The following is a 27,136-nucleotide window of genomic DNA, read 5'->3' as shown; positions in this document are numbered from 1 at the left end:
AAAGAAAGAAAGAAAGAAAGAAAGAAAGAAAGAAAGAAAGAAAGAAAGAAAGAAAAAGGTGATGGATGTGCATTTCAGCCTTGTGGAAACTTTCTGGATTAGAGTGACCCAATTCATGTATTCTACCACTGTTCTAGTAAGATTTGCAGGTCCTGCTAAATTATGCAGGGTCAGGGGTAGGTATTCTAAAGCTACAACTTTGTGTGAAATGCATGTTGTAATTTGAAACTTGGCTGTCTGATCTCTGATTTTAAAGATAATATGCGGAGATTTCTTAATAGGTACTTATTCATATACTATTTAAGGGAATGTTAATAGCTGTGCTCTAAAAAGAGAACTTCAGGCCCACATATATATATGTGTGGAACTCTGCACATGTCACCCTATTTCTGGGGATTTTTATTCAACATACATCTATTAAAGATTCTGAGCAGATTTTGCATAAGGAAGCTTATTTTACTTTATTCAATGTATCATTTTCAAAATATACTTGACTGCAAGCTCTTTTATTATCCTACACATCTATTAACATTTAGTGAACCACTACAAAATGACAACTTATGGAATTATTAATTGTATCACTGCTATTTTAGAATTTCTGGGTGATTATTTATTTCTTTCTGTTCATCTTCCTAGACCTTTAGAATGTGCTGCTTTTTCTAACCCAAACCAATATGTGTACTTTCTAAGTAAGCATGTTCCATACCCAGTTCTTATACTCTGTAGCTAAAAGTACTAGTTTTCTAGAAAGTGTGCCTTTGAACAGGTTACTGCCTGTCTTTAATCTGTAAAATGAGGCATAGTATTAAATTAGCTCTTAAGTATTTCTTCAAGTACTAATATTTTAGATGTTTATAAATCTGGGCTATAACTAAATAGTTTATCATGTAATAGAAAAATCAAGATTAAAATATATTATCAACTATGTCAATTTATTGGCTGTCAAGAGAGACATTTCTTATGATTCCAGAAATGACCAGAGATTGCCAGATCCCAAGGAAGCAGCTCGTGTTCTAGAGCCCCACCCAGAATAGAGGGGACATGCAGGCCACGATAGAGTGACCAGCATAGATCCATTTCCATCCTTGGCCTTTCAGAGATTACGAGATTCCCAGAAGGCCAGATAAATTCAGGGTTACCTTCAGACCCACATGAATTTTCTTGAAAACTCAAGAACAGTTACAGAACAAGCAAACTTCTGCTAGATTTTAAAGATTTATTTGCTGGCCATAACACTTTTAAATTTTTAAAATGTTTACAGTAGCTATTAAAGATTCTGTAAGTATATTTCCTTTTCCTGGTAGACCCTTTCATTTCCTCTTCCTTCTATATAGTTTATGCTCTTGTCCCTTATGTAAATGTTATAGGTCTTCTAAAGGACCGAATAGGTAGCTCAATTCCCCTCCCTCTGTCTTTCTCTCCTGCTCCCCCTGTTTTTTTTGGTACTGGGAATCAAACTCAGGACCTTGCACTTGCCAGGCCGGCACTTATGCTGCTGCGCTCTATCCCCGGCCCATGCTCCCCTGTTTGTATTCTGTTTTATTAGGGGGAGTGTGCTACAATGCAAAGGTCGTGGGACTTGAAGGCACAGTCCTTAAGCTCTGTCCTGACTTTACTAACTCACCATGTGGTGGACAAGTCAGTAACTTTTCCACTCATCCGTTTTCATGTTTGTCCAATGAAGGTGATGTACTACATTATTTCTGTGATTCTTTTGTGTCTTATAAGAGCTCTTTAGGATGGAGAACATGTGTGGTTTCTTTGTAGGGTCAAACTTAAAAGCTAGATGCTCTAAAATTATTTGCTAAAGTTGCTTTAGATTTTTACAGTACCTTGATTGTACTGTTATAGTCAAGATCGTCATAGTTATGGGTACTGAGAAATTTTTCTACTTGTTTGAAGTGAATTAATCTACAAAACAGAACAGTTCCCCAATCCAGTATAAAAACAATGAACTATTCTTAGTAATGTAAACAGAGAGAGAAAGTTTATCCATGGTAACATAAGTACAGTGTGTTGTATTTTTCAGGGATTGGTGTGTGTATGTTATCTAATATCTTATGTTCTCATTACAGAGCCATGTGTTATATTTCATGTGTTATATTCTCAAATTTACTCATTAATTTGCATAATATACTCCCAATGGATATTTTAAAGTTTTTTTTATGACATACCTATCAATAGTACATGAAAGTACATTTTTATAGCACCTTTGTCAAAATTACTAGTAAGAAATTTCAGGCTTTTTGTAAATTTATTTTCAAAATATACATTCTTGCCGGGCATGGTGGTGCACATCTGTAATCCCAGCACTTAGGAGGCTAAGGCAGGAGGATCGTTGTGAGTTTGAGGCCAACCTGGGCTACAAAGTGCGCTCAGGCCAGCCTGAACTGCATAGTGAGACCCTGTCTCAAAAAGACAAAAAAAAAAAAAACCCAAACAAACAGAAAACCCCAAAACATTCTCACCTGTAATCCTAGCGCTTGGGAGGCTGAGGCAGGAGAATCAAGACCAGCTTGAGCTTCGAAGTGAGCTCAAGACCTGTCTAAATTGCATAGTGAAACCCTATCTGAAAAAGACCGAAAAAAAAGAATATCCTGTCTTGATTACTGTTAATAGTCAGTCTGTACTCTTTTCCAGATCCATTTAACTGTACATTTTAATACCTAGTACTATTTCATGTGTTATATTCAAATGAAAATTTTTTTCTTGCAGTATAGTAAACCAGGGAAAAAATGGAAGGTTATGACTCAGGAATTTATTAATCAGCATACAGTGGAACACAAAGGAAAGCAAATCTGTAAATACTTCCTGGAAGGGAGATGTATTAAGGTAAATGTATATGGAGTATTTTAAGTCACTCTTTAAAACTTAAAGATTTGGGGAGTTGTTGAATTACTTTTCATTTCTCATTCATTTGTAATACAGTTAGCTCTTTAATATTACCTTGCATGAAAGTAGTGTACATTAGAGCTATGCTGTGCAAATTATTCTGAGACAGTAATGTAATTTGCAGAAATCATGTTTTATTTAACAAATATATTAATATTTGTGGCAAATACAACTTATTTGGCAAATACTGTTCAGAGTACAACTCATATGAAATGATTTCATCCTTACATCGATCCCATTACATAGTTATTGTTCTGTTATTATCCCCACTTGAAATACAGCATCAAAAGGTTAAATAAGCTTCTGTAGCAGCTCAGCTAGAAATAGTGAGTGCTGGTGGGATGTGGGCAGTTCCCTCTGAGGCCGTGCTCACTGTGCTGTCTCACTGCTGCTCTGGCCACGTCTCCTGCTCGGCAGGAATTCTAAGGGGTTGTTGTGCCCGTTGCTTGAAGACTGACAGTAGTGATCATAATTCCACTGTGAAACACCATGGAAAAAATACAATTGTTATTTTGTTGTTTCTTTTTTCTTTCTTTCTTTCTTTTTTTTTTTTTTTTCTTTTGAACAGGGAGATCAGTGTAAATTTGATCATGATGCAGAGTTGGAGAAAAGAAAAGAGATCTGCAAATTTTATTTGCAGGGATATTGTACCAAAGGAGAGAACTGCATTTATATGCACAATATCCTTTATTAAAATATATATAAAAAGAATGTTGAGGTTTTAAAGAAATCAGTGTGGTTTTTTAAAACCAAAGATACAAGCAAAATGCTCCTTGCTTTGTTTTAAATTTAAAGCAAGAAATTACATAAACCCAGTGTAGTAAGACTTTGTACTTCAAAAGGACAAACTGGCTTTTATTCTCTGCAGAAATGAAGGAACTTCCTTTTGGGGGAAAAAAAAATCTGTGATAGAGAAATGAAGTTACTTCCCTTTGCGGAGGAACAACAATGAAATAAAGGCCCTTTATATGTAATATAATCAGCTTAAAATACTTCAGGAGACTGCTTCTTGAAAGGAGTATTTGGAAAAATATTACCTTATGATTTATTTATTTTACTTAGCTTTATAAGAATTAAATTATCATTATTGAAAATTATAAAATGAATCTCATCAAATCTTACCACCCAGTGATAAACACTGTGTGTTCTCTGCTTTCCTTTTGGAAATGTATACATTAAGTTGTACACTTGTCTCTGTCAAAATGAAGATTTTAGTATATACAGTGTAGTGGTACTATATATGTATTTTTTTCCTTGTTAATTTTCCCCCAGATATGTAGCTATTTGCTTACTACCATTTATGACTAATGGGTTTGAAACTGTATCATAAACAGAATATTCACATATGCATACTTTTTTCCCCTAGACTTTCTGTTTGATTCTATGGATTCATTTGTCTTCATGTCAGGGTTGCTTTACTGGTTTTTCCCACTGTAATATTTAGTAGATTTTCACATTTGCTTTTATTTATTTTTATTTTTCAAAGTAAATTTTTAAATAGTTTTCTCAAGCGAAAAAATAATGTTTAAAAAGTGAATAAAATGGAAAGTGAAATTTTCTTTTATCATAGTTCTAAACATAAAAAGTGGGGTGCCCAGAAATATTTGAATTAATTTCTTTATAACTCAGGTGAGTGGAAAATGACCAAAATCAAGAAGCAAAAAGGGAATCGGTTGAAAATTTTAAGCTCAAATTTGTATAATAAAGGGGCTGGGGATATAGCTCAGTGACACAGCACCTGCCTGGTAAGCGCACGGTCCTGAGTTCGATTCCTGGTACCAAAAAAAATTGTATAACAAAAAAACCCATATGTATAAACTAAGTAAGAAGATAAATAATAAAGTGAGAAAAATTTAATGCAACGCATATAACTTACAAAGAAGAAATACACTTAATGTATGACTTTCTAAAAATTGACAAGAAAAGTGAACCAAGAGATACTGATAATTCGCAGGGAGAGAAATGTGAATAGTCTTAAATCAAATGAAAAGATGCTTAACCTTTTTCATAATAAGAGCAGTGTAATTTAAGCTACACTGAAATAACATTTGCAGTCCTCAGATTTACAAAAATCCAAAACAATGTGACAGCAAGGCTGTGAGGAAGTAGATAACCCTATTTTGGGCATGCACCCTTATGGAGTAGAGCTTGGCAGTGTCTGGCAAAATTGTATATACATTGACCTAGCAATCAGTTTACAAATTGTAATTCATTAATAGACCCGAGTAATGATTACTGATAGCTGCCAAAGTCACTAGGTAAAAAGTTGATGAGGAACTTTATAATGGATGGATGTGGATGACAACAACTGGAAGAATTGACCTGGGTACAAGTACTGGGCACTAGTTGAAATTACTGCACCAATTTGGTCAGATTCATAATAAGGTTATGTATGGTAAAAAAATCCCTTACTTGTTTGAAATAAATGTAGAAGTATTTACAGATGAAATGTATTCTGTAAAATACTGCAGTGAGTGAGTAATGAAGAGTGAAGATAGTCCTCTCACAAAATTGTCAAACAGTGAAAATTGTTAAACTTGCATGATGAGTATGAGGGAATTTGTTATTATCTTTGCTTTGGTATATGTTTGATAGCTTTCCAACTAACTTTAAAAACAATCCTAAGTAATATCATCCTTTGGGATAACCATGCCTATGGTATGTTGTATAAAGCCTTTTAGACTTTCTTGTATGCTAAGGAATGTGTGACTTAATGTATATATAATTATGCATAGTTTTTTTTTCAAAAATGACAAGATTTAGCTATGATTTTTTTTTAAATTTTTTTTTTATTTTAAAGAGTAAAAGAAGGATAACATAATAGTGGGGGGGCCTTACCAAATTACAGACAAAGTGGTAGGAAATTATCAATGGTTATTGTTTTACATACTGTTACCTACAAGGTAGTTTCTCAGGAAAACAAATTGACAAATAATAGTGAGTTAGAGACAAAAGAGGTAGGAGATTATCAGTAGTTGTTGTGCTGTACTTCGGTATCTTCAAAGTGGCTTCTAAAGAAAATAAATAGAGCTATACATGAGTGACCTGTTGAATAACCATTAACTTATCTATGATTTTAAAGACTTTTTTTACTTAACATCTTTAATTCGTATGGGTTCTATTTTAATGTATGGTGTACAGTAAAGACCTTGATTTTTTCTCCAAATGGCTGACTCACTGTCTCATGTTCACATATTTAAAATGGTACCTTTGGCTGAGCATAGGGGCACAGGTACTGAGTAGTCACAGCTGAGGCAGGAGGGTCCCTTGAATTCAGGACTCAAGGCCAGCCTGGGCAACATAGTGAGGCCCCTTTATTTAAAACAAAAACAAAAACAAAAAACCCCCCAAAAAACTCCTTTACAAGATCCTAACAAAAAAGCCATTGTTATGAGATCCTAAATATTTATTTGTACACAGCTCTAATTCTTATCCACTGTACCGTTTGACCACTGTATTCCCTTCTAAAAGAGCCAGGTGTGGTGGCACACACCTGTAATCCCAGCACTTGGGAGGCTGAGGCAAGAGAATTGTTGCAAGTTCGAGACTAGCCTAGGCTACATAAGTGAGCTCGAGGCCAGCCTGAACTGCATAGCAAGATCCTGTCTCAAAAAGACAAAAAGAAAAAAAAAAAAAAAAAAGTATATTTGATGTCAAGTAAGGTAAATACATCTCCAAATGTCAAAATGTTGTAATAATGTTGTTTTATTCAAGAAAAGTAATTTTATTCAGATATGACACATTTCTTTAGAAGCCAAATAGCCTTTTAAACTCTTTTTAAAAGCTTTCAGTCTCTTCGTTTTTTTCCCTGTCACGTCATCTATAAGTAGTGACAATTTTATTTAATTTATTATATTTAGACTTCTAATTTAATTTTAATTATAATGAGTATATTGTCAGGATAATGGTGATTAATGTTGATTGTGGCACAGATACAATATGTATCTTAACGTCTTTTTGTTTTGGCTCTTGGCTTTAATTTTAAGATAGATTTTTTTAAAAAAAAAAATCAAGTAAAAGGCATATATTCATATTTTACCAAGATTTTTTTTTAGTCCAAAAGAAGATTTTGAATTTTATCAGTTTCTTTTTGCAGCTACCAACATGATAGCCAGGGATGTAGCTCAGTGGCATAAGCACTTGCCTGGCAAGTGCAAGGTCCTGAGTTTGATTCCCAGTACCAAAAAAAAAAATATATAATGATTTTTCTCTCTTGAATTTGTTAATGTGATTTTAGTAATAAACTGCCTAAAACAATCCAGATATTCCCGGAATACAACACTACCTGAAAATGGTGTATTTTTTCACTATACTGTTAGATTTAATATTTTCTTTAGAAGTTTATCTCCATAAACTTAAATAAACTTACTCTGTAGTTTTCATTGTTGGGATATTTGCTTTTAACATGGCCCTTCATTTTTCTCATAAATGTAAGTTCTAGCTATAAAATTTATTTGCTCTGTGTAATATTTTGTTTTATTTTGGAAAGTAATAAATCTATGTAATTAAAGTACTATAGTATTTGCTGTAACTATGACAATTTTTTTTTACCCTTTAATCTTAAAAAATAATCTGATGTGACTGTAGGACACTCAGTATAATATATAATACAGTCCTATTGACTTGTGAGTATAGGACCTTAAGTACAATATACAATACAGGCCTATCGATTAGCACAATTTTTTATTGTGGGAAGAACATTTAATATGAGATCTACTTTCTTAACAGTTTTAAAGAGGTACAATACAGTATTGTTGACCATAGCTACAATGTTGTATGGCAGGTTTGTAGATCTTAATAATGTTATGTTTTTTGGTCTAAAAAAGTTCAGACTTTGATTTTACTTGGTCTGTTCCTTAATACTTTTTGTGTACATGAATTTCCATGTAAGTTCTATCATAGTGGCGCAAAGTGTTACCAAGGGGACAACTGTAAATTTTCCCATGATGATCTGACTAAAGAAACAAAGAAACTTTTGGAGAAAGTGAGTAGTTCTTCACCTTGAATATTTTTCTTGCGTCTCTCCACAGATTCATTTGGCTTGAATGTATTTTATAAAGCATATTTTGTGAAATTTTGCTAAGAAATTGAAGATTTGTTATTTTATGTTTTATTCTTTTAATACTGTATAATGTGTGGGGAAAAACAGAATTACTGGATTAGGAATGTTTTGCTCTTATCCCAGCCCTGCCACTAAAAAAAAAAAAAATGCTAATTTACTTCTGAGTAATATCCCTTCTTTAAAGTTCATTCTGTTTATTGAAAATAAGAAATTAGCTATCTCTGATCCATTTCAACTTTAATATTTTTCGGTTAACAAAACTCATTTACTGAAGTCTTCACAGTTTTAAATGTGAGAAAGAGATCTTGTTTTGAAATAGTAATTCTTACCACCTATTTTTAGGTGTTGAATACTGACGAAGAACTTATAAATGAAGATGAAAGAGAATTAGAAGAACTCAGAAAGTGCGGTATAACTCCTCTTCCCAAACCGCCTCCGGGAGTTGGGCTTCTGCCAACTCCACCAGAACATTTTCCCTTTTCTGATCCTGAAGATGATTTTCAGACAGATCTCTCTGATGATTTCAAGAAAATTCCATCTCTTTTTGAAATAGTTGTAAAACCTACTGTGGATTTAGCACATAAAATTGGGAAGAAGTAAGTTGAAACTTTTAAAATGGCAGCAAATTTTCTGTAAAAATTTGTTAAAATACTACATGATATGCCAAATTAATTGTGAGTGGATATTAACTTGAAAGAGGTGGCAGATACCTGGCATGCACTCAGACTGCTGCTTCCCCTGGCTCTTTTCCCCCACCCTCTGCTGCAATCCTGAATGGTGCTGGCGTTTCCCCCACCTGAGTATAAGCCTGCAGTTTTGCTGATAATACCTGCAAATGGTGCACATTTGCAACGTGTCTCCAGCATATTTTGTTCTTTGTTGAAAGCATTTCCTTAGGACATGAGAGGAAAACTTCTGGGAAATCCGAACCCAGATTGTCATTTTCTAACAATACCATTCCAGCCCTGCTGTTTATCCCCTAGGGTCTGTATACCTGGCCCCATGGTTGCTTATTTCTTTAACCTTGAACACTAAGGAAAGAGATGAGGTCACAGTAGATGAGGAGCAATAAGTCAATAGTAAACATCATAGTTAATGTGAATCATTAAAAGTATTTCTATTAAAGACAAGTATGTCCACTATTTTGCTAATATTATATATCAAATCCTAGTAAATGAAGTAAGAGAGATATATAAAAAGTATAAAGATTAGGAGTGGATAAAGATACTCATTATTTGCATATTGTCCCTCAATAAACCTAAAGGAAGTACCTGACAAAACTGTTACAAATAATGAATCACCAAGGTATCCTCCAAGAAAGGAAAACAGCATTCAACATCTCTTTTTATATGCCAGCAATAACCCATTAGAAATTACAATAAAAAGTTGTGTTTATGTAGTATTATTCTAGTTTTGTTTTTTTTTTTTAAAGTCCAGTAGAAAAAGGACTATGGGAGAATCAGTCAAAAACTTTATGTCTGGGTGGTGGGATTAGAGGTGATTCTTGTTTATTTTTGTACTTTTCTAAAATATCTGTTCTGTTTTAGAACCACTGGTATATAAGCAGCAAGTAAGGAAACTGAGCTAAAATGAAAGCAAAAGGCATGTGTAGCATCTCTGTCTGTGGATGATATGGAATAGTTTCTTAAACACGTGGTATTTTCATTGGATAGAGAAAATCATAGTTAATCAGTAACTCTTTAGGAGTGTAGCATTCTTGCTTGTCTCTTTGAACTAAAAAATATCATTCTTTCTGTGCACAGACCACCAGCATTTTATAACAGTGCCTCACCACCAGGACCACAATTTCAGGGAAGCAGCCCACATCCTCAGCATATATATAGTTCTGGGTCAAGTCCAGGTTCTGGACCTAATGTATCTCAGGGGTGCAGTAGTCCTGTGATGCATCCAGGCTCCCCTGGGCATCACCCATGTGCAGGACCTCCTGGTCTACCAATGCCACAGAGCCCACCTTTGCCGCCTGGTCCACCTGAAATTATAGGCCCTCACAGTCAAGCTGGAGGACTTGTTCAGCAAGATGCGCCTTTGACACCACCGTGTATGGGTGGAGCTTACCACTCCCCCGGCTTTCCAGGACACGTGATGAAAGCACCCAGAGAGAATCACTGCTCTCCAGGTTCATCATACCAGCAAATTCCTGGTGAAATGCAGCTCAACACCAGTTATGAGTCCCTGCATGACCCAGCTGAATTTTATGATAATTACTATTCACAGCCTGCTATACATAATTTTCAGCCACCCAGTAACTCTGATGGTAAGTTTACCTTTTGAAAGCACTTTTTGCTAATTTAAAATAAAGTTCTAGTTTTCATTAAAAGCATGATAGGGGAGTGTATGTTTTAAATAAAGCTAAATAAAATCAGTGAAATTGAAATCTTAAAATGTTTTCAATTTCACCGAAAACAATAGTAATAGAAGTTTAACTTTTGAAACAATAGAACTTTAGACAACTTTTAAAACTCCTTTACAATTACATAATAACTTGAGAATCCAGTGTGATGGCTATTATAGTTTGAATTTCTTACCTCTCTGTTGGAGTTTGTGCTCACTCGGGTCTCTCCCTTCCCTTGCTGTGTCTGCAGATGGGCTGTGGCATGGGGAGTATGTCCCGCAGCAGCCCCTCATTGTGCAAGACTCACCTCACCTGGGCAGTGGGCCTGACACCAGTGGCAACATGACAGGCCACAGCCCTCTGCCAGCCCCAGGCCTCCTTCCTGCAGTGCAAAGAGCTCTTTTTGTCCGACTCACTCAGAAATACCAAGAAGATGAGGAACCAACCAGCACCCAACCTCGTAGGGCACCAAGCAAGGAAGAAGGTGTGTCAGCTGTTTAATTGTATCTTACCTATTTGAATAGGTTAAAATATGAAAATCTGAACTATGTATTCTACTTTCAATTTAACTCATAGCCGCCATCTTCCTAGGATTGCTTATGGCGTCGGTGACACTAACGCTTTAACAATTTCATGGCAGGAGGTTTGACTTGAAACAGTGAATTATCTGAAGCTAGAGTTCAGGGCTGAGGCAGGCAGACTTAGAAACAATGAAGCCTTTTTTTTTTGTAGGAAGAGAAGAAACAGAACAAGAAATGAGCACGTTTTAGTTGGGGAATTTTGACTTCTAGCCCTATTTCAAAATGATTCAGTCATTACATGAATTTTTAAGAGCTTCGTGTGTGTTCTGCTATACTGTTAAGAAATACTTTGTTTTTCTGGTGCTGGGGATTGAACCTAGGGCCTTACTCTGAGCCACATCTGCAGCCCCTCTTTTTAAATTGTTCTTTGTTTGAAACAAGGTCTCACTAGGCCACAAGTTGCCCAGACTAGTGTTCCAGCTTCAGCCTCCCAGAGTGCTGGCATTATAGTCATGCCACCATCCCCAGCTGAGAAATACTATTTTTAATATAAGAAAGATTACGGGGAAACAGATGACCCTAGTTTTTTTTATATTCATAAGTGTACAGCAAACAATTAAGAATGAGGAAACTTTAAAACATTTACTTCTTTTTATGAATTACAAAACTAACATGTTTAGCCACTTTAAATATGAAATTATAGATAACCATGTAAAACTACATAAGTCTAGGTAACCACCATCTATTATGTGAACATTATATGTGACATTTTCAAAGAAGGTGATATTATCTCTCTTATCTAACATTCTAGAAAAATGAAGGATTTCTTTTCCTTTCTTTTTTGTCTTTTTGAGACAGGGCCTTACTATGCAGTTCAGGCTGGCCTTGAGGTAACTTTGTAGCCCAGTCTGGTCTCGAACTCGCAAGGATCCTCCTGTCTCAGCCTCCTAAGTGCTGGTATTACTGGCATGCACCACCACACCTAGTGAAGGATTTCTAATAAGTCAATTTCCTGTACAATTTAAGTTTATTTCTTTAAGTCATAAAACTTAATTTAAAAAATAACCATTTAAATGATAATCTTTCTATAAAATCTTATTTTTTTTTCCATGAACAAGAAAATCAAAACTTTGAGATAATACAGGATTGCATATTACAATACATAATTAGTGATCTATGAAGTCTCTTTTCTCTGTAGACAGAAATAATCTTGAATAGTTAGGTTTGTTTATATTCATTTTTAAAAATTTTAATGCTCTTGCAGTTTTTTTTTGTTTGCTGGTAAAAAGCTATTAACTGTATTTCCTATCTAATATCTATTTTGTTAACTGAACTAGCTCTACTCTTTTACTGTCTTTGTGTTATTATGTTTGTTCATTCCAAAAAAGATGTGACTTCTTATAGGAAAGTGAGAATGAAAATAAAACAAGGATAGAGGTGAGAAATACTATGAGGAGTGGAATTTCTACATAGAAATCTTTAACAGGTAAAAGTGAATTACATATCCAGCTCTGGGTTTCCTGGATGTCAAAAGAAAAAAAGAGAGCTAGTGTCTAGATGTAGTTTTTTCAGACACTGAGATCTAAGTAAAATTTTCTGCTTTAAACCACATACTGCCTTAAATACTAGTGCTTGTTTTATATGCACTACTCTATGAAAACTCATCCTGTGACGCTAAAGTTTCATGTAGTAGAAATAGACTGGTGAGCAGTGAAAATGAGCTAGAAGTGAACATGTCTAGTACTGTATATTCTACTCATCCAAGATATTCTAGTTGAGAGGTGGGGGAGAAAAGGGAAGGGAAAGTGATTGTGTGCTGGCATGTGGAAGTTAGATATTTCAGTGACCAATTCAGAGCCATCCTGTGTATGCTTTAATGGAGAGATAAAATCATCTTCCTGAAGCATCAGTTTTAATTCTTTCATTCTACTAAAGAGAAGACTTCTGACCACGAGGCTTCTTAAAATTGTGTCTAAAATGCTAGGGGTAAATAGACCTTAGGGATAAGGCATAACTCATAAAGTACAGAAATTTTCACATATTGTCATGATAAATTGAGAACTATGCAGCTAAATAACTGCTTGAGTTTAAGAGGCCCAAACATTTTAAAATACCTTTCCAAGAGTGTTTTTGCCTCCCACCCTGCCATGCATACCACACGTACACTTCTGAGTTTCCTTTTGCACTTGGAAGAAAGGTCCTGATTTTTCTCTGACTGGAAGGCTGTGAACACATCCTCCAGTAGCTTGCTAGTTCCTATATAGAGGATAATGACTGAATTGATAATTATCTTCATATTATCTCATTCTGTAGTGAAACTTCACATTTCTGTCATTGATTTTCTTGAAGTTAGACTATAATTATTTCAGAAACAGTATGTGGTTTTTTTTAATTTTAAGGCCAAATATAATTGCTTCATTCTTTACAATGAGTTTTTGTCTGCATTTAGATGATACTGTTAACTGGTATTCCAGTAGTGAAGAGGAAGAAGGAAGCAGTGTCAAATCAATACTGAAAACATTACAGAAACAAACAGAAACTTTAAGGAATCAGCAACCGCCTTCCACAGAACTCAGCATTCCTACTGACCCAAGACTTGCTAAAGAGAAAATGAAAGGAAATCAAGTGGCTGACCCTAGGCTTAGGACTATCTCAAGGCAAGACAGCAGGAAACCTTCTGAGTCTGTCCCAGTGGATCTTAGGCTTGTGTGGGATCCCAGAAAAGTAAGAGGGAATGGAAGTAGTCATGGAGGCTCTTCTGTTGGTGGAGCAAAGTTTGACTTACACCATGCAAATACTGGCCCTAATCTCAAACACAAAAGAGGAGATGATGACGACGAAGATACAGAAAGAGAACTGAGAGAAAAAGCTTTTTTAATTCCTTTGGATTCTCCACCTGGTGTAATTCTGCAGGATCCAAGGTCACAGTTGAGACAGTTCAGTCACATTAAGATGGACATTATCCTAACCAAACCCAACTTCGCAAAACACATTGTGTGGGCTCCAGAAGACTTACTTCCAGTTCCTTTGCCTAAGCCTGATCCAGTATCTTCAATCAATTTACCTCTGCCCCCTCTTATAGCTGACCAGAGGCTCAATAGGTTATGGAATACAAAAAGTGATCTTCACCAAAACACAGCTTCCATTGATTCAAAATTAGCAGCTAAAGCCAAAATTAATCCAGCAAACAGAGAAGGCTACTTAGATCAATTTGGAGACTTACATAGTTCAGGAGGTAAATTAGGAGATCCTAGGCTGCAAAAGAATTTTGATCCTAGGCTTCACAGACTGTCTAATATAGAGTCGCATCAGATGGTTACAAAGGAGTCACATACATCAAAGAGTGCCCCCCATGTAGCCAGATCAAGCACTGCTACTTTGCAGCCCCCAGCTGTAATAACTAGCAATGCGAGTTCTGGGACTCTGCCTCCATATGCCCCTAAATTCTCTTCTTCAGCCGGCCTTTCACTGGGAACTCCAAGTACAGTTCTTAGTGGTATTAGTTTGTATGACCCCAGGGAGCAGGGGTCATCATCTACATCAGAATTAGCAGCAGTTTCTTTAGGAGAAAATACAGAGAGCCAGAAAAAAAGTGGTAACATAAAAAACAGTGATAAAAATGAGCCTTCTCCTGCAGAAGCAGTCTTACCACAGAAAACCAGTCCAAGCGTGGAAGTCACTGCTGATGCGCCAGCTGACACACACGCAGATACTCTCCAGAGTTCTGGAAAGGTTCAGGTCCCGGCAGTCCACAGTCTTCCTATTCAGGCCTTAACAGGCTTAATTAGACCCCAGTACAGTGATCCAAGGCAGGCTAGGCAGCCAGGACAGGTGAGCCCAACTCCAGAGAATGATCCCAGTAGAGAAACAGATGACAAATCTCTGAAAGAGGTTTTTAAAACTTTTGATCCAACTGCTTCACCATTTTGTTAGCTGTTGTGTAATTAAGCAGTTCTTTTCACTCTTGTGACTGTTGCAGTCCTCTGCTGTTTTGTAACTGGTTTACCTCTATAGTTTATTTATTTTTAAATTATAAACACTTTTCAGCTGCTAGTATCAGAACCACATGAAGTTATATCCTGTAAAGCCTGTGGTATTTTATATAATATTTTTATAACTTTGAGACTGTAGTAATTGACATAGATACGTATATATCATGTTAGCATCAGTAAAAGTACTTTTATTGTAAATAAATCATCATGAACTCAACACTTTGCCTGAATACATCCCAGTTGTCATTCATAAATAATGTTTAGATAAACAGTTACCACTTTTATATGGTTGTTAAGTTTCAAGCAATATGATACACATTACTTTTGAGAAACAGTATTTTGACTAGGACCCCTGTATTAGTCAGCACAGAACTGATTAGTCTGTAATGCCAGTGGCTAACTAAAATATAAAATGAAGTTCAGAAAACACTTTGAAATCACAATTAGCAGAGCAATTCATGTTTAAGGGCATCACTTTTATTAGTATTGACAATATTATTTGTGTAAATGAAGCATTTGAATGTTATATCTTTTAAAAGTATTTTATTGTATACTGTATCATAGAAGTTGGAGGTATATAAATAGAATGTTTTGCTAAAATGAAAATTTCCCAATTTCTCTAACAATGTTTTAAATTTAATTTTTCGTAATAGTATGAGTTACTGCTGTATTACATTGTGATGTTTATGTATTTCAGTGTTTTTGTCTTTAGCAGCATAATTTATATTACTTTTTCAAATGATGTAGCTGCGATAATTGTGTTCATCATGACTTTGGCAATTTTTTACAAACTTTTAGATCAGTGAATCTGTACTGATTATTACATTGATAATGTTTTAAATGTGTAGGTTCTATATTTTTTCTTAACTAGCAAGAAAACACAGAGATTGCAGGTATAGTCAATTGTATGGCTACCAATAAAGAATCTCTTTCAGATCTCACCTGACTGGTGTTCTATAATAGAGGGAATTACTGGTATTTTAAATATTTAATGTTCTCCTCTTTTGGAAACTTAAATTGGTTAGAAGTTGCATTTTATGAAATAGAACTGGTATCCATCCATATGTTTATTGCAGTATAAAATAGTGGCAACTCTATTTGTTTTATACATAGAGAATTTATGACTGAATGTATTACACTAATACACATATCTTGAACTGCAGGTATATGCAGGTATATTTGCTAGTAATGATTCCAATAAATAACTTAGAAAGGAACATTTCATTATAAGACAAAGTAGGTGATAAAATCTGTCCTTGAATGAAACCATCTACCCTTGAGAAGTGATTTTAAAAATACACAGCAAAATATTTTTGCTTTATTTGTTGCTTAAAATGACTAAGGCTAACATTTTGGGGTTAAAAAGATATATAGTTAAGGCCACCAAACTAAATACTCTCTGATTTATTGCTCAAATGAATTTTCATGTTAACTGAAAAGTCAACGAAATAGATAAAACTGACAGATAAAAGTGTATTCCAAAGTAGTATAATTTACTTTTATCAGGATAGAAATCAGTGACATTGTTGAATTCTAGTAAATTGTAAATGTTAGCAAATATTTAGTTTATTCTTGTATTTTATTATTGTGTTTGGTAATACTGTTTACATTTCAAATATGATACAGAAAAGATAATTTGGTTTGTTAAAGACCAAAATATAATCCAGACTCTTAACAGAAGTTCATTTTTTACTACTAAAAGTAATGTAAAAACATGAATTAAAAAAGTAAGATTTAAAACTCTTGAAGGAAAATTACATAATGTTCATTTATTCAGTATTCTTTGGTCTCTGTTGTGTCAACTAATGTCATGGTGGCTATCTTACAAGAAAGTTTAAATTTAGTTTCGAATTTGATAATGTATTTTATGTGAAAGTTTTTATTCATTTAAAATAATGATTGCTCTTTACCATGTAGTTTTTATTAAGATAACATTAGCTTAGAAGGTAGCTGTCAGAATCTGTCAACATAGATTAATATTCTTTTTTCCTATTTCATCACAAAAATTAACAAATAGCTACTTCTCCCAGTGGATAAGCTTTTTTTTTAGAAGGTGAACTGATGTTTTTAGAATCCATGGAATTTGATTTGCATTACCACACAGAAAAGTGTCCTTATTATTAGAACTACGCATTTAGAGATACCAGAAATAACTTGTGTCTTAAAAGAATCTGGGTGGGCGCATCAATTAAGATGCCTCTTCACTATTCATAGTTGACTTTGATGTTGAATAGAATGGGATATATCATGGTATTGAATTGGAATCACCCAGAGATCATAATAGTTTAGACTTAGCAACTGCTTCCCATTATCTTAGTTAGGACTTCATTCTGAATCTCATAAACAAGTCAGATGTTGGAGTGATTTCATACTGTCTAAGCAATTAGATCTAGTTCTGCTGGGTCTATAGCTCAGCGGCACAGTGCTTGCCTGGCAAGTGCAAGGTCCTGAGTTCGATTCCCAGTACCAAAAAAAAAAAAAAATATCTAATTCTGTGTGTCCTCTGTCTTTCTGAGCCAGATGCTCCAAACCCCAGAATTAGGCTATAGTCAAAGCAGCCTAAATTATGAAATGATGTTTGCTTAAATTCGTGTTCTTATTCTGAATTGATTTCTACACAGTTTATCTTGGTTTCTAGTTTATCTGTGAAATGAGATCATTTTGATTGATCATAGGTTTGATGTAGGGAGGGAATGAATTATTTGTAAAGTATTTGTAAATATAAACATGTTTTATAATTTTCACAAACATTGTTACGATGTTCCCATTGGAATGTATTAGTTGTACAAATTCCAAAATGATGTGAGACAGTGTGTGTGGTCTACCGATCTTACGAAGTTTCAGATGATGTGCACTGAAGTCACAACAATAAACTTGCCTGAGAAGTTGTTTCAGAAAATATTAACCCATCGAGTTAGCAATATCATTAAATAATGGCGTGTGAGAAATACACAAGACTTTCCTAGGATAGAATCATATAGACTTATTTTGTCTTTTCAAGATCTGTCTTCTCTGCCTATTTTATATAGGTTGGATATTGATGGAGAGTTAACATTTATGAAAGTCCATGTTGCATGATGTATTTGCTTAAATCATAGCCTATGAGAGCAAAGTGGCGAACTCATTTAAATATAAGAGCCATTTGTTCTCAGAAACGACAGGTGTATTAACTCCTACCCCTTAGTATGTATTTCTGCAGGCATGTGACACCAAGGTCTTTCTCAGTGACCCTTCCTTGTTAAAGGTATCATTTTCCTTTGGTTAATGACAAGTTAAGTTAGAAAGTTCCTAGGGATTGCAATCTGAGGTCTTGGAGGAGCTGTCGGGATTCTCCATTTGCATGACGTGAATGTTATGGTGGAGATGTTTTCCCTGAGTTCACCCTTCTGTACTGAGTGCTCCACCTCACAGGACTGGTTTAGGTGAAGGCTAAACCAGAGGACTGTTCGTCAGTGAAGCAGCCCACTCAAAGGGACTCTGTAGTCTTAAATAATTGGACTTTCTGTGAATGTATAGAATGAGGAGTAATTATGTTTCCAGAACTCTTTTGGCAGTTCTTGATAATATGCTCAAAATTAATTACAATAGAATATATAAGCATTAGAAAGCTATAGTTTAAGAAGTTTAAGCTTTGACAAATATAACCTAACGGGGTCCAAATGTGTAGAGCTGTTTTCGTCACTTATGTGTTAGGATTAACATTTATGCCATGCCTTCCTCTGAGCCGCTTAGAGTAGAACCAGTCTCAGTGGCTCACAGCTGCTATATTGCTGAGGTGTTCTCTTTGAGTATGTTATTTACGAACAGTATCTGCAGTTGTAACAAAGCCCAAGTTAACCAGCCTCTCTTGGAAAGGATACAGACCTCAGTAGGGATTTTGGTTAACATCAGTTTAGTACTTAAAATTTTAAATTTTTATAGCAAGAAATAAAACACATTTTAAATCTTATTTTATGCTTTCAAAGGCAGGACCCATCTGTGGCTCCTTATTTTTGTTTCCCCATAGCAACAAGTTTAGCTCTGGGCACATAGTGGCTGATTTGTTACCTGCTTTTTCATTGCTTCCTGATGTCCATCCAAGTGTAAGTTTTTGGGTGCTGTCAAATATGAGAAGAGCCGCAATAGGAGCATTCCTTGATCATTTTAGAAAGAATGCAGCTTATTAATTATACCTCATTCAGTAGATAAGGGAACCTACACCCTTTTATTGTCCCTATTCTCGCCCCTAAGCAGTGCAAAGACAGGATTATGACAACTTAGAAAAATGTTTATATAATGCCTCATATCTCAAAGAATCCCCCAAACTTAGAAGATAGCTCTTTTTATCCCAGAGCGGAAGTTTGGATAGATCAATAATGCGTTCTTTTAGACCCATGATGGATTCTTTCTGTAACCAGAAAAGGAACTGCTTTTAGATAGCTAGCTAGAGTCTAGCATTTTTGTTTTAAAATACTTCTCTAATTTTTCCTTTACTACCCCCTTAAAATACCTACAAAATTATCAACAGTATTTAAAATTCCTTTTATCCTGATATTACAAACAGTAATTTATCATTACAAATTATGATTGTAATCTAATTTTTAGGTCTTATATCTCTTTTTTAAAATATCCTCCATTACACATTGGGATATAACTGTGCTACAGTTAGCACAGTCATTATGGGCACAAAATACCTTCCTTAAAATCATTTGAATAAATGTTATTTATTATTTTAAAAAGAAAATACCCTTTTCAAAGACTTTTTTTTCAGTGCTGGGAACTGAACGCTAGGCCTTGCGTGTGCTCCAAGGCCTAGCCCCTCCCTGCTGATGTTGGTACTTTCACAGGTGGATTAAAGTTGGGAGGAATAGTGAAATTTGCATTTGTCTGTGTATTATTAGTGGTCCGATCTGTAATTTAGTGTAAAGGAATTAAGTATGTAGAGGCCCACATAAATTACTTACAGAGTTCTTCACGAGCCTCCACAGCAGCAACATACCAGGATTATTGGTTAGTTGTCAGTGATGAACTATACATTTTATATGCTTTTTAAATAGAGAAGATAGAAAATGATAAATCAGAAATTATTACAGGTAAGAGGTTTTAGTCTACCTCTATTTTATGAATTCGCCCTGCAGATGCTTGAGAGGGAATTCAGATACAAGAATATTTTTTTCAAGAGGTAGAACGCTATTTCATTATAAAAGTGACAATCAAGAAATAGTCATTTGTACACTTATTTGCCAAAGTTTAAAAACTTTACATTCCTTATGCTAAACCTGCTGCCCCATGCACCTACAGTTCCGAAAGGGCTCAGCATGGATTCAGAGATCCAGGGCCCGGGTCACTTTGTTTTCAGGCTGGGGCTTCTATGCCTGCATAAGGCAAGAGCATTGATGACATTTGTGTCCCAGGATTGTGTGTGTGTGTGTGTGTGTGTGTGGTGGGTGAGGGAGGGGTCCAGGTGTGAGTGTGTGTCTATGTGTGTATGGCATTTGTGTTCCAGGATTATGAGTGTGTGTGTGTGTCATTTGTGTCCCAGGATTGTGTGTGTGTGTGTGTGTGTGTGTGTGTGTGTGTGTTGGGTGAGGGAGGGGTCCAGGCTTACTGTCACTTGCTTTCTAGCAAATCCATAAGAACCGGCTGAAATCCAGGTTATAGGCTGAAATCCAAGTTATAACTACTTGGTTTGAGATGTTTTTTTTTTTTTTTTTACTTTCTAGTGTCAAACTATTTTCACTACAAAAAGTTTCAGTTCATACCAATTTAGTAGATTTCCTAAATTGTTAACCTGTCCATTCAAAAAATACCAGCAAGGGGTATACTTTGCTAAATTAATCAGTTATCCAATGATGGACTAACAAGTTGCTTGGTAAAGTCAGGATTATCTTTTTTCTTTTCATTTACTAATTAGTTTTCCAAGTTGCATTCTGTCATTGCAAGTTTCTGTAACATTTCTGTGATAACCTTTCTATTGTCTGCATTTAAATTAAAATATGTCTAATAATATTGGCAGTGTGCTGCTTTGCTTTAATAAATCTTCAGCATTTAAAGAGAACGGGAGGGCTGGGTATGGTGGCTTGCGCCTGTAATCCCAGCACTTGGGAGGCTGAGGCAGGAGGATCTTTGTGAGTTTGAGACCAGCCTGGGCTACAAAGTGAGCTCAAAGCCAGCCTGAACTGCGTAGCAAGATCCTGTCTCAAAAAGACCAAATAAAAAATAAAATAATGAAAAAATAAAGAGAATGTGAGGGATCCATGTGCATATATAAAGACTTGTAAATGGAATTCATCCCACACTGTTGCAAAAGAGAGAACATTAAAGTGTTTGTGCTTCAATTTATCCTTTGTACACAAAGATTATGTTTAACTACACAGATGAACAACATTTAAGGCCTTTTTACTGGCATTGCCTTCATTCCAGGGAACATCTCTTACATTAGCTTAAATTAATTTTCTGTTGGAAGATCTGAATCTGAGAGATTGCTAGCAAATGAACTTCTTAAACTGGGGCAGGAACTCATGAGGCTAAAAATGGGATTTTATCACAGGAAAGGCTCTCAGAGAGGGACTAACCAGTCATACTTCCCTCCAAGGTCAGGAAGCATCATTAAAAGTCAGTGTCTGGCTTCTGATCTAGTATATTCATAGGTAAGAAGCACATCGTCTTAAATAAGGGAGCTCACTAAGTTACTGGATTTAATTGTTGAGTAATTAAATATTCTTATTGTTAGAAGCGCCTTCTCTGAGCAAAAGCATAAGCTAGTCATGATACCGCCTCGCAGGGGTCATATTGGGCAGGCCAGGACTTCACTGGGCATCACATTCCTCACTTACGAAACACAGATTCCTTCACTCAGGAAAGACCACTTTAGCACTTAGCATATGCTATTAATTGTTGAGTCACCGAGACGATGGATAAGATGGGCTGCAAAAGCAATCCAGAAAGAATACAATTTACCGCAGAAAGTAAAACGACACTGATTTGTCATGAATATCAAATGACATTTTTAGAAAGTATGAAAGATTATTCCTCAGCATTTTTGATCCCCAAAGTGTTTATGATAATTAGGGTAAAACGTTGATAATACAAAGTGGATGACTGTGTTTGGGAGTTTACATGTGTCATCTCACTGAACTCGTAGCTAGTACTCAGGACATACTGACTATGACCAGGGACAGACCAGTGAGGAAGGCCCTCGTCTCCCTTGCAAGGAGCAGCAAACTACAGTGAGGGTAGGTGGTGTGTCGAAGGTCATTCACCTGACAGAGCTGGGGTTTAAACACCCCTGCCTGGCCCCAAGCCAGTGTTCCTCACTACATTAACATACTGCCTTCCAGTATGTTACATTTTACTTTAAGCTAAAGTAGGAGAACGCCAGCATAAAATAAATGGAGCACAGCAGTAGATGCTCACTAAACACCATGACAAGTACGGGCAAGTTACTTCTGTTCACTATCACAAATTATCGGAAACTCCATCAATGAAGTGCTCCGTAAATACATATTAACTGAAAAAAATTGATTCCAATATAGAAAAGCTTTGGAAACTCTCGCACACAGTTATCTTCCATTGTACACTGGTACATGGAGCAACTAATGAGTAGGAAAGGATGCTGACTGGCCTGTTGCTGAGCTTCCCAAGACTCATTCATTCAGTTGCTGGAGTTGGAGAAATGACTGCCGGCACCACTGTCAGATTGAGAGCATCCGGGAGAGTGAAAAGGACCAAAACGTTCCTGCAAAGCGGAGCACGGTTCCGCTCTAGGGTGCATTGGCTGTAACTGGAACCGGCAGTGCTTCCGTTTACAAGCGTGAAGCACAGCAGGTCTCTTGAAGATCCCCTAAGTGTCTCTAGAAGCACTTTTCCCAAATTGAGCCAACCCACTCTCCACCTATGATATCCGTTTCCTACCCCTAAGTAGGATCAGAAAGACATGAAAAGATACGCTGCGTTGTATTTGAGAAATTATTAATGAATGTTACCTTTTTTCTCTTGCTCTGAACTTGCAAACTTGCCTGGTTGACTTGTTACAGCCATCCACTGGGGTGGTGGAGGAAGGACAGGAAGAGACGGTGTGTTACAAGGACTATCAAGAGAAGGACAGTAGTATTCAGCTTTGATACTCAAAAACAGCACTTTGCAACAATATCATAACCTAGCTTGAAACGATTGTCTGAATTCTTCGGTCTACCTTTCAGTATGACCAAGACCAGGGTTTCCTCCAAAGGAGACCTAAACAAAAAAGAATGTGATGGAGTGTGGAATGGAGGAAGGAAGACATTTTTTTTTCTTTTAGAGCATTCTAAGAAAAAGAAGAACAGAAAAGAATAAGAGAGGATCGATCAGGTGTTTATCCAGAATGTTGCCCGCGGGGTGGTGAGTAATGAGAGCTTTCGTTCTATGTCCGAGATTCTGGGAGCAGGCTGGGAAGAGGCAGCCGGGCTTACGAGCAAGGTGGTGAGGGAGGTCGTTTGGAATTCTCTGGAACCATTTGGCAAGCCAAAAAATGAGTCGGTTTCTTCTGCTGTAGACACAGGAAGAGAGGCCAGCAGGTGTTGTGATTAGGCTACCAGGCAGTGGTCCCCTCAGGGCAGGCACAGAGTGACAGGACCGCCGCCCTCCCGCTATCTGATGCTGTGCCCTCCTCTTTCAGCACAGATGCCATCCTAACAAGAGATCGACTCCAACTAAGTTCAAACCAGTTTGGACATTTAGTATTTTTTGCTAATCACTGGATGTGAACTCAGGAGGAACTCCACGTGTCAGGGAAAATATATGTGAAATGTATCAGCTAAAATTTGCAGCCCAAGAGACACTTGATGAAGAGTTCTCTATTTCCTGGAGTTTGAGGGGCTCCACGACAGATGGGCAGCAAAAGGTAAGTGTTTCTCTGAGGCCTGTTTTCATGGAACACTGGCCCAGAGAGAGTCCCACTCGATGTCCCAAAGGCTGTGCAATTCTTACACAGAATCCAAGGGTTTCTAAGAAAACATCTCACTTAGATGTCCAGGGGCAGGTTGGCAGCTTAGTTACTGCCATCCACTTCTAGAAAAGCAGACACTAAAAGTTCAGTACCGCATTGCTCAAGGGGTCTTACATATACTGTACACAAGAAGGGCAGGGCTGACCCAGCATACTGGTACCATAGTTTAGATAGAAATGAAATGAGTCCCAGAGGAAAAATAAACATACAGGGTAAACTGTGATTTTATTTGATAAACAATATAAGCAACTACTGAAACTGACATGATTGATCCAGTATGTTAGCCTTACAAAGGGTTGAATTCAGGTTCGCCGCTACTCTTAAGTAGGTTTGGAAATTTTAAGGTTTGGAAATTTTAAGGTTTGGAAATTTTAAGTCATTATATCAAGGCCCCCTATGTAAGATTTGGATGTCTCCTCAAATAACCCATTTAGGATTTTTTTTTGGTTGGTTTGTTTTTTGTGGTACTAGGGATTGAACCCAAGGCCTTTGCACTGAGCTATATCCTTAGCCCCTTTTAATTTTATTTTGAGATAGGGTCTAGCAAGGTCGTGAGTTCGGTTCCTGGTACCGGAGAAAAACCAAAAAAAAAAAAGAGATAGGGTCTTGCTAGGTCACCAAGTTGCCCAGGCTGGGCTTGAACCCATGATCCTCCTGCCTCAGCCTCCCAGATTGCTGGGATTACAGATATGTACCACCATGCCAGGCAACCCCTCTAGTTTTAGATACGACATTTCTTGTTACAAATTCAAAATTATAAACATGTATGTTTCTGGATGTATGTATGCATTTGCTGTTTTAGTGTACGTGCATGTTGTGATATGAACATAATAAACTAAGGCTTAGTTTAGCTTTGGAATTGGTCCCAGTTAGCTGCTTTTGGGGTCTAGAGAATTAAAGTGAAGTTACCATTTCAATTTAGAGTTACATGTAAGAAGTTAAGAGAATACTCATTTTGTAAATAAAGCATAAACCATCTCTGGGACTCACCTCAGGGAGCTGCTAGTCTCATAATGATGTTGATGTAGGATAAAACTGGTTTTCTTCTCAACATGCATGTTTTCTGAGTGCGGTAGTTTCCAGATACTGTCTTATCTGACCCATATGACAGTAAGGACAGAGAAAGGAAGACCTGCCTGCCTGCTTGTCTGTTCCTTCTAAGACTCCCCCTCCCAGCTATTTTGTCATCTTCAGACTTACTATATATTCATGGTTTTTTAAACACCAATTTTTACTTTTCTTGTTTTTAATTTACATGAACAGGTATCTCTCCTACCTCTCACTTTCTTGTATTGATTTTTCTCCTCCTTTCTCCGAGCATTTGTTTTTCCAGGCATCCGTTTTCTGGCCAGTCCCTGTTCTGCTCTCACTTCACCTATGCACTTGCCTTTGGCCTCCCACTAGCGCCACACTCTGGTCCCCATGTGTAACAGAGGCTGGATTTATCCTCCTGCCTTGAACACCTGGAAGACTGGGGAAAATGTGAACTCAGTGAAATAGAAAACAAAATCAATACAGAAAACTGATGAGACAAAAATATGGTTATTTGTGGAGTTTAATAAAATTGAACCACTTATCCTAGTGATCAGGAAAAAAAGAGAGGATATAAATTACCTGAAAGAAATGTGACATTTTGCGTATTCTGTTTTTTTAAGTTTAATTCCTGGATTGATTGTACACTGCCTATGGTGAGTAGCTTTATTGCTAGTATTTAGAACCTTTAGGGAATGACTCCTCGGAGGTGTCTCAGAGGTTTTTTTAGGTGTAGCTGGCTTTTGGGTTTTGAGTCTGTTGTAAGGTCCTAGCTCTTCAATTTACTGGACATGAGAAGTTGCTGCCTACATGGCCCAGCCCCTGGTTCTTTGGCACTGGCCTTCAGTATGTCTATGACCATTACTGAAAATTCTATAGATTAAAAATAATTCTATAGATTAAAAATAATGAAGATATATGATGAACAACCTTATGCCAATAAAGTTGACAGCTTAAGCAAACATAGCAGTCATATTCAGAATAGCCAAAATTTGTAAACAATTTAGAAAAAATTTCTAGTAAGTGATGAATAAGGAAAATGTGCCATATCCACACAACAAGAATATCTGGCAATAAAAAGTACTGAAGTAATGATAACACTCCACAGTACAGATGAACATTTTAAAAAATTGATAAGTGAATAAGCCAGTCACAAAGAACCACATATTATATCATTCCACTTATATAAAATGGCCAGTATAGCCAATTCTATAAAGAATCTACAGGAAATAATTAGTAGTTGCCTAGGATTGGGGGTGGAGGAAATTGTAGTGTAGTGGTACAAGGTGTCTTTGGGGTTTCATAAGCCTCTGACTGTATCAAAAGTCATTTAATTTTATACCTTAAACTTGTAGATTTTGTGATGTGAATTAAAGTGTTAAAATAATAAAAAGAAAGTAGAAAATATAAAGAGGAAGAAAGAAGGGGTGAGACAAATAGGAAACAAATAGAAGATAATGGATTTAAACTCAGCAGTATTCATAACCACACTAAATATAAATGGTCTAAACACTTATTTAAAGGCAATGATTGCCAAATTGGTTTTTAAAAACAAAATTCAACTATATGTTCACTATAAGAATCCACTTTAAATAGGCACAAATTTGATAGACACAATTGAAAAGAAATGATATGCTGTGCAAACACTAATCAAAAGAAGGATGAGTGACTACAAATATCAAAGTAGATTTTGGGGTTCATAATATTACTAGAAATAAAGTGCAATTTCTTAAAGTTGCAGGAATACATTTATCAAGAGTACATAAAAATTTATACACCTAATAATACTGCTTCAAAATCCATGAAGCAAAAAATAATAGAACTTTGCAGTAGACAGATTTTACATTATAGCTGCAAGTTTCAAGTCCCACTCTCAATTGTAATTGCTAGAACAACTAGAATAAAAATCAGTAAGGATGCAGAAGACTTGAGCAACAGCACCATTCACCATTTACCTATCTGATGTCTATATAGAATACCTAACAACAGCCAAATACACATTTTTTCTGGTGTACATGGAATATTTACCAAGATAGATCAAAACCCACACTAGAAAATAAGGTTCTTTCAGTTTAAAATAATTCAAGTAACGTAAATAATGTTTTCTGGTTACAAAATAATTAACTACACTAGTAATAAAGGAGAAAAAAAATCTCTGGAAGTTTTCCAAATACTTTAAAACTAAAGAAAAATTACAAATAATCCATGGGTTTAAAAAGAACTGAAAAGGGAAGTTTGTAAAATGCAAAAGAAAAAAAAAAATCAACCTGAAAATTTAGGATTAGCTAAAGTAGCACATAGAAATATGCAGCAGTAAGA

The 27,136-nt window shown here is 36.0% G+C and overlaps 1 protein-coding gene across 1 annotated transcript in view; it reads left to right on the top strand.

Annotated features, from left to right (window-relative positions):
• Positions 1-16,568, top strand: part of Zc3h6 (zinc finger CCCH-type containing 6) — a gene marked incomplete at its 5' end in the record, with an annotated part of 53,320 nt that extends 36,752 nt beyond the window's left edge. The window contains 7 exon segments of the mRNA XM_013522790.1: positions 2,716-2,832; positions 3,461-3,572; positions 7,767-7,876; positions 8,297-8,550; positions 9,718-10,229; positions 10,558-10,791; positions 13,278-16,568. Of these exon segments, the coding sequence (XP_013378244.1) occupies positions 2,716-2,832; positions 3,461-3,572; positions 7,767-7,876; positions 8,297-8,550; positions 9,718-10,229; positions 10,558-10,791; positions 13,278-14,761 (2,823 nt within the window).
• Between the last annotated feature and the right edge of the window lie 10,568 nt (positions 16,569-27,136).

This window comes from Chinchilla lanigera, unplaced genomic scaffold, assembly GCF_000276665.1.
Source record: "Chinchilla lanigera isolate Chin_1 unplaced genomic scaffold, ChiLan1.0 scaffold00069, whole genome shotgun sequence".
Lineage (NCBI taxonomy): Eukaryota > Metazoa > Chordata > Mammalia > Rodentia > Chinchillidae > Chinchilla > Chinchilla lanigera.
Note: the sequence above shows the minus strand (reverse complement) of the source record. Positions and strands in the feature narration are given on the sequence as shown.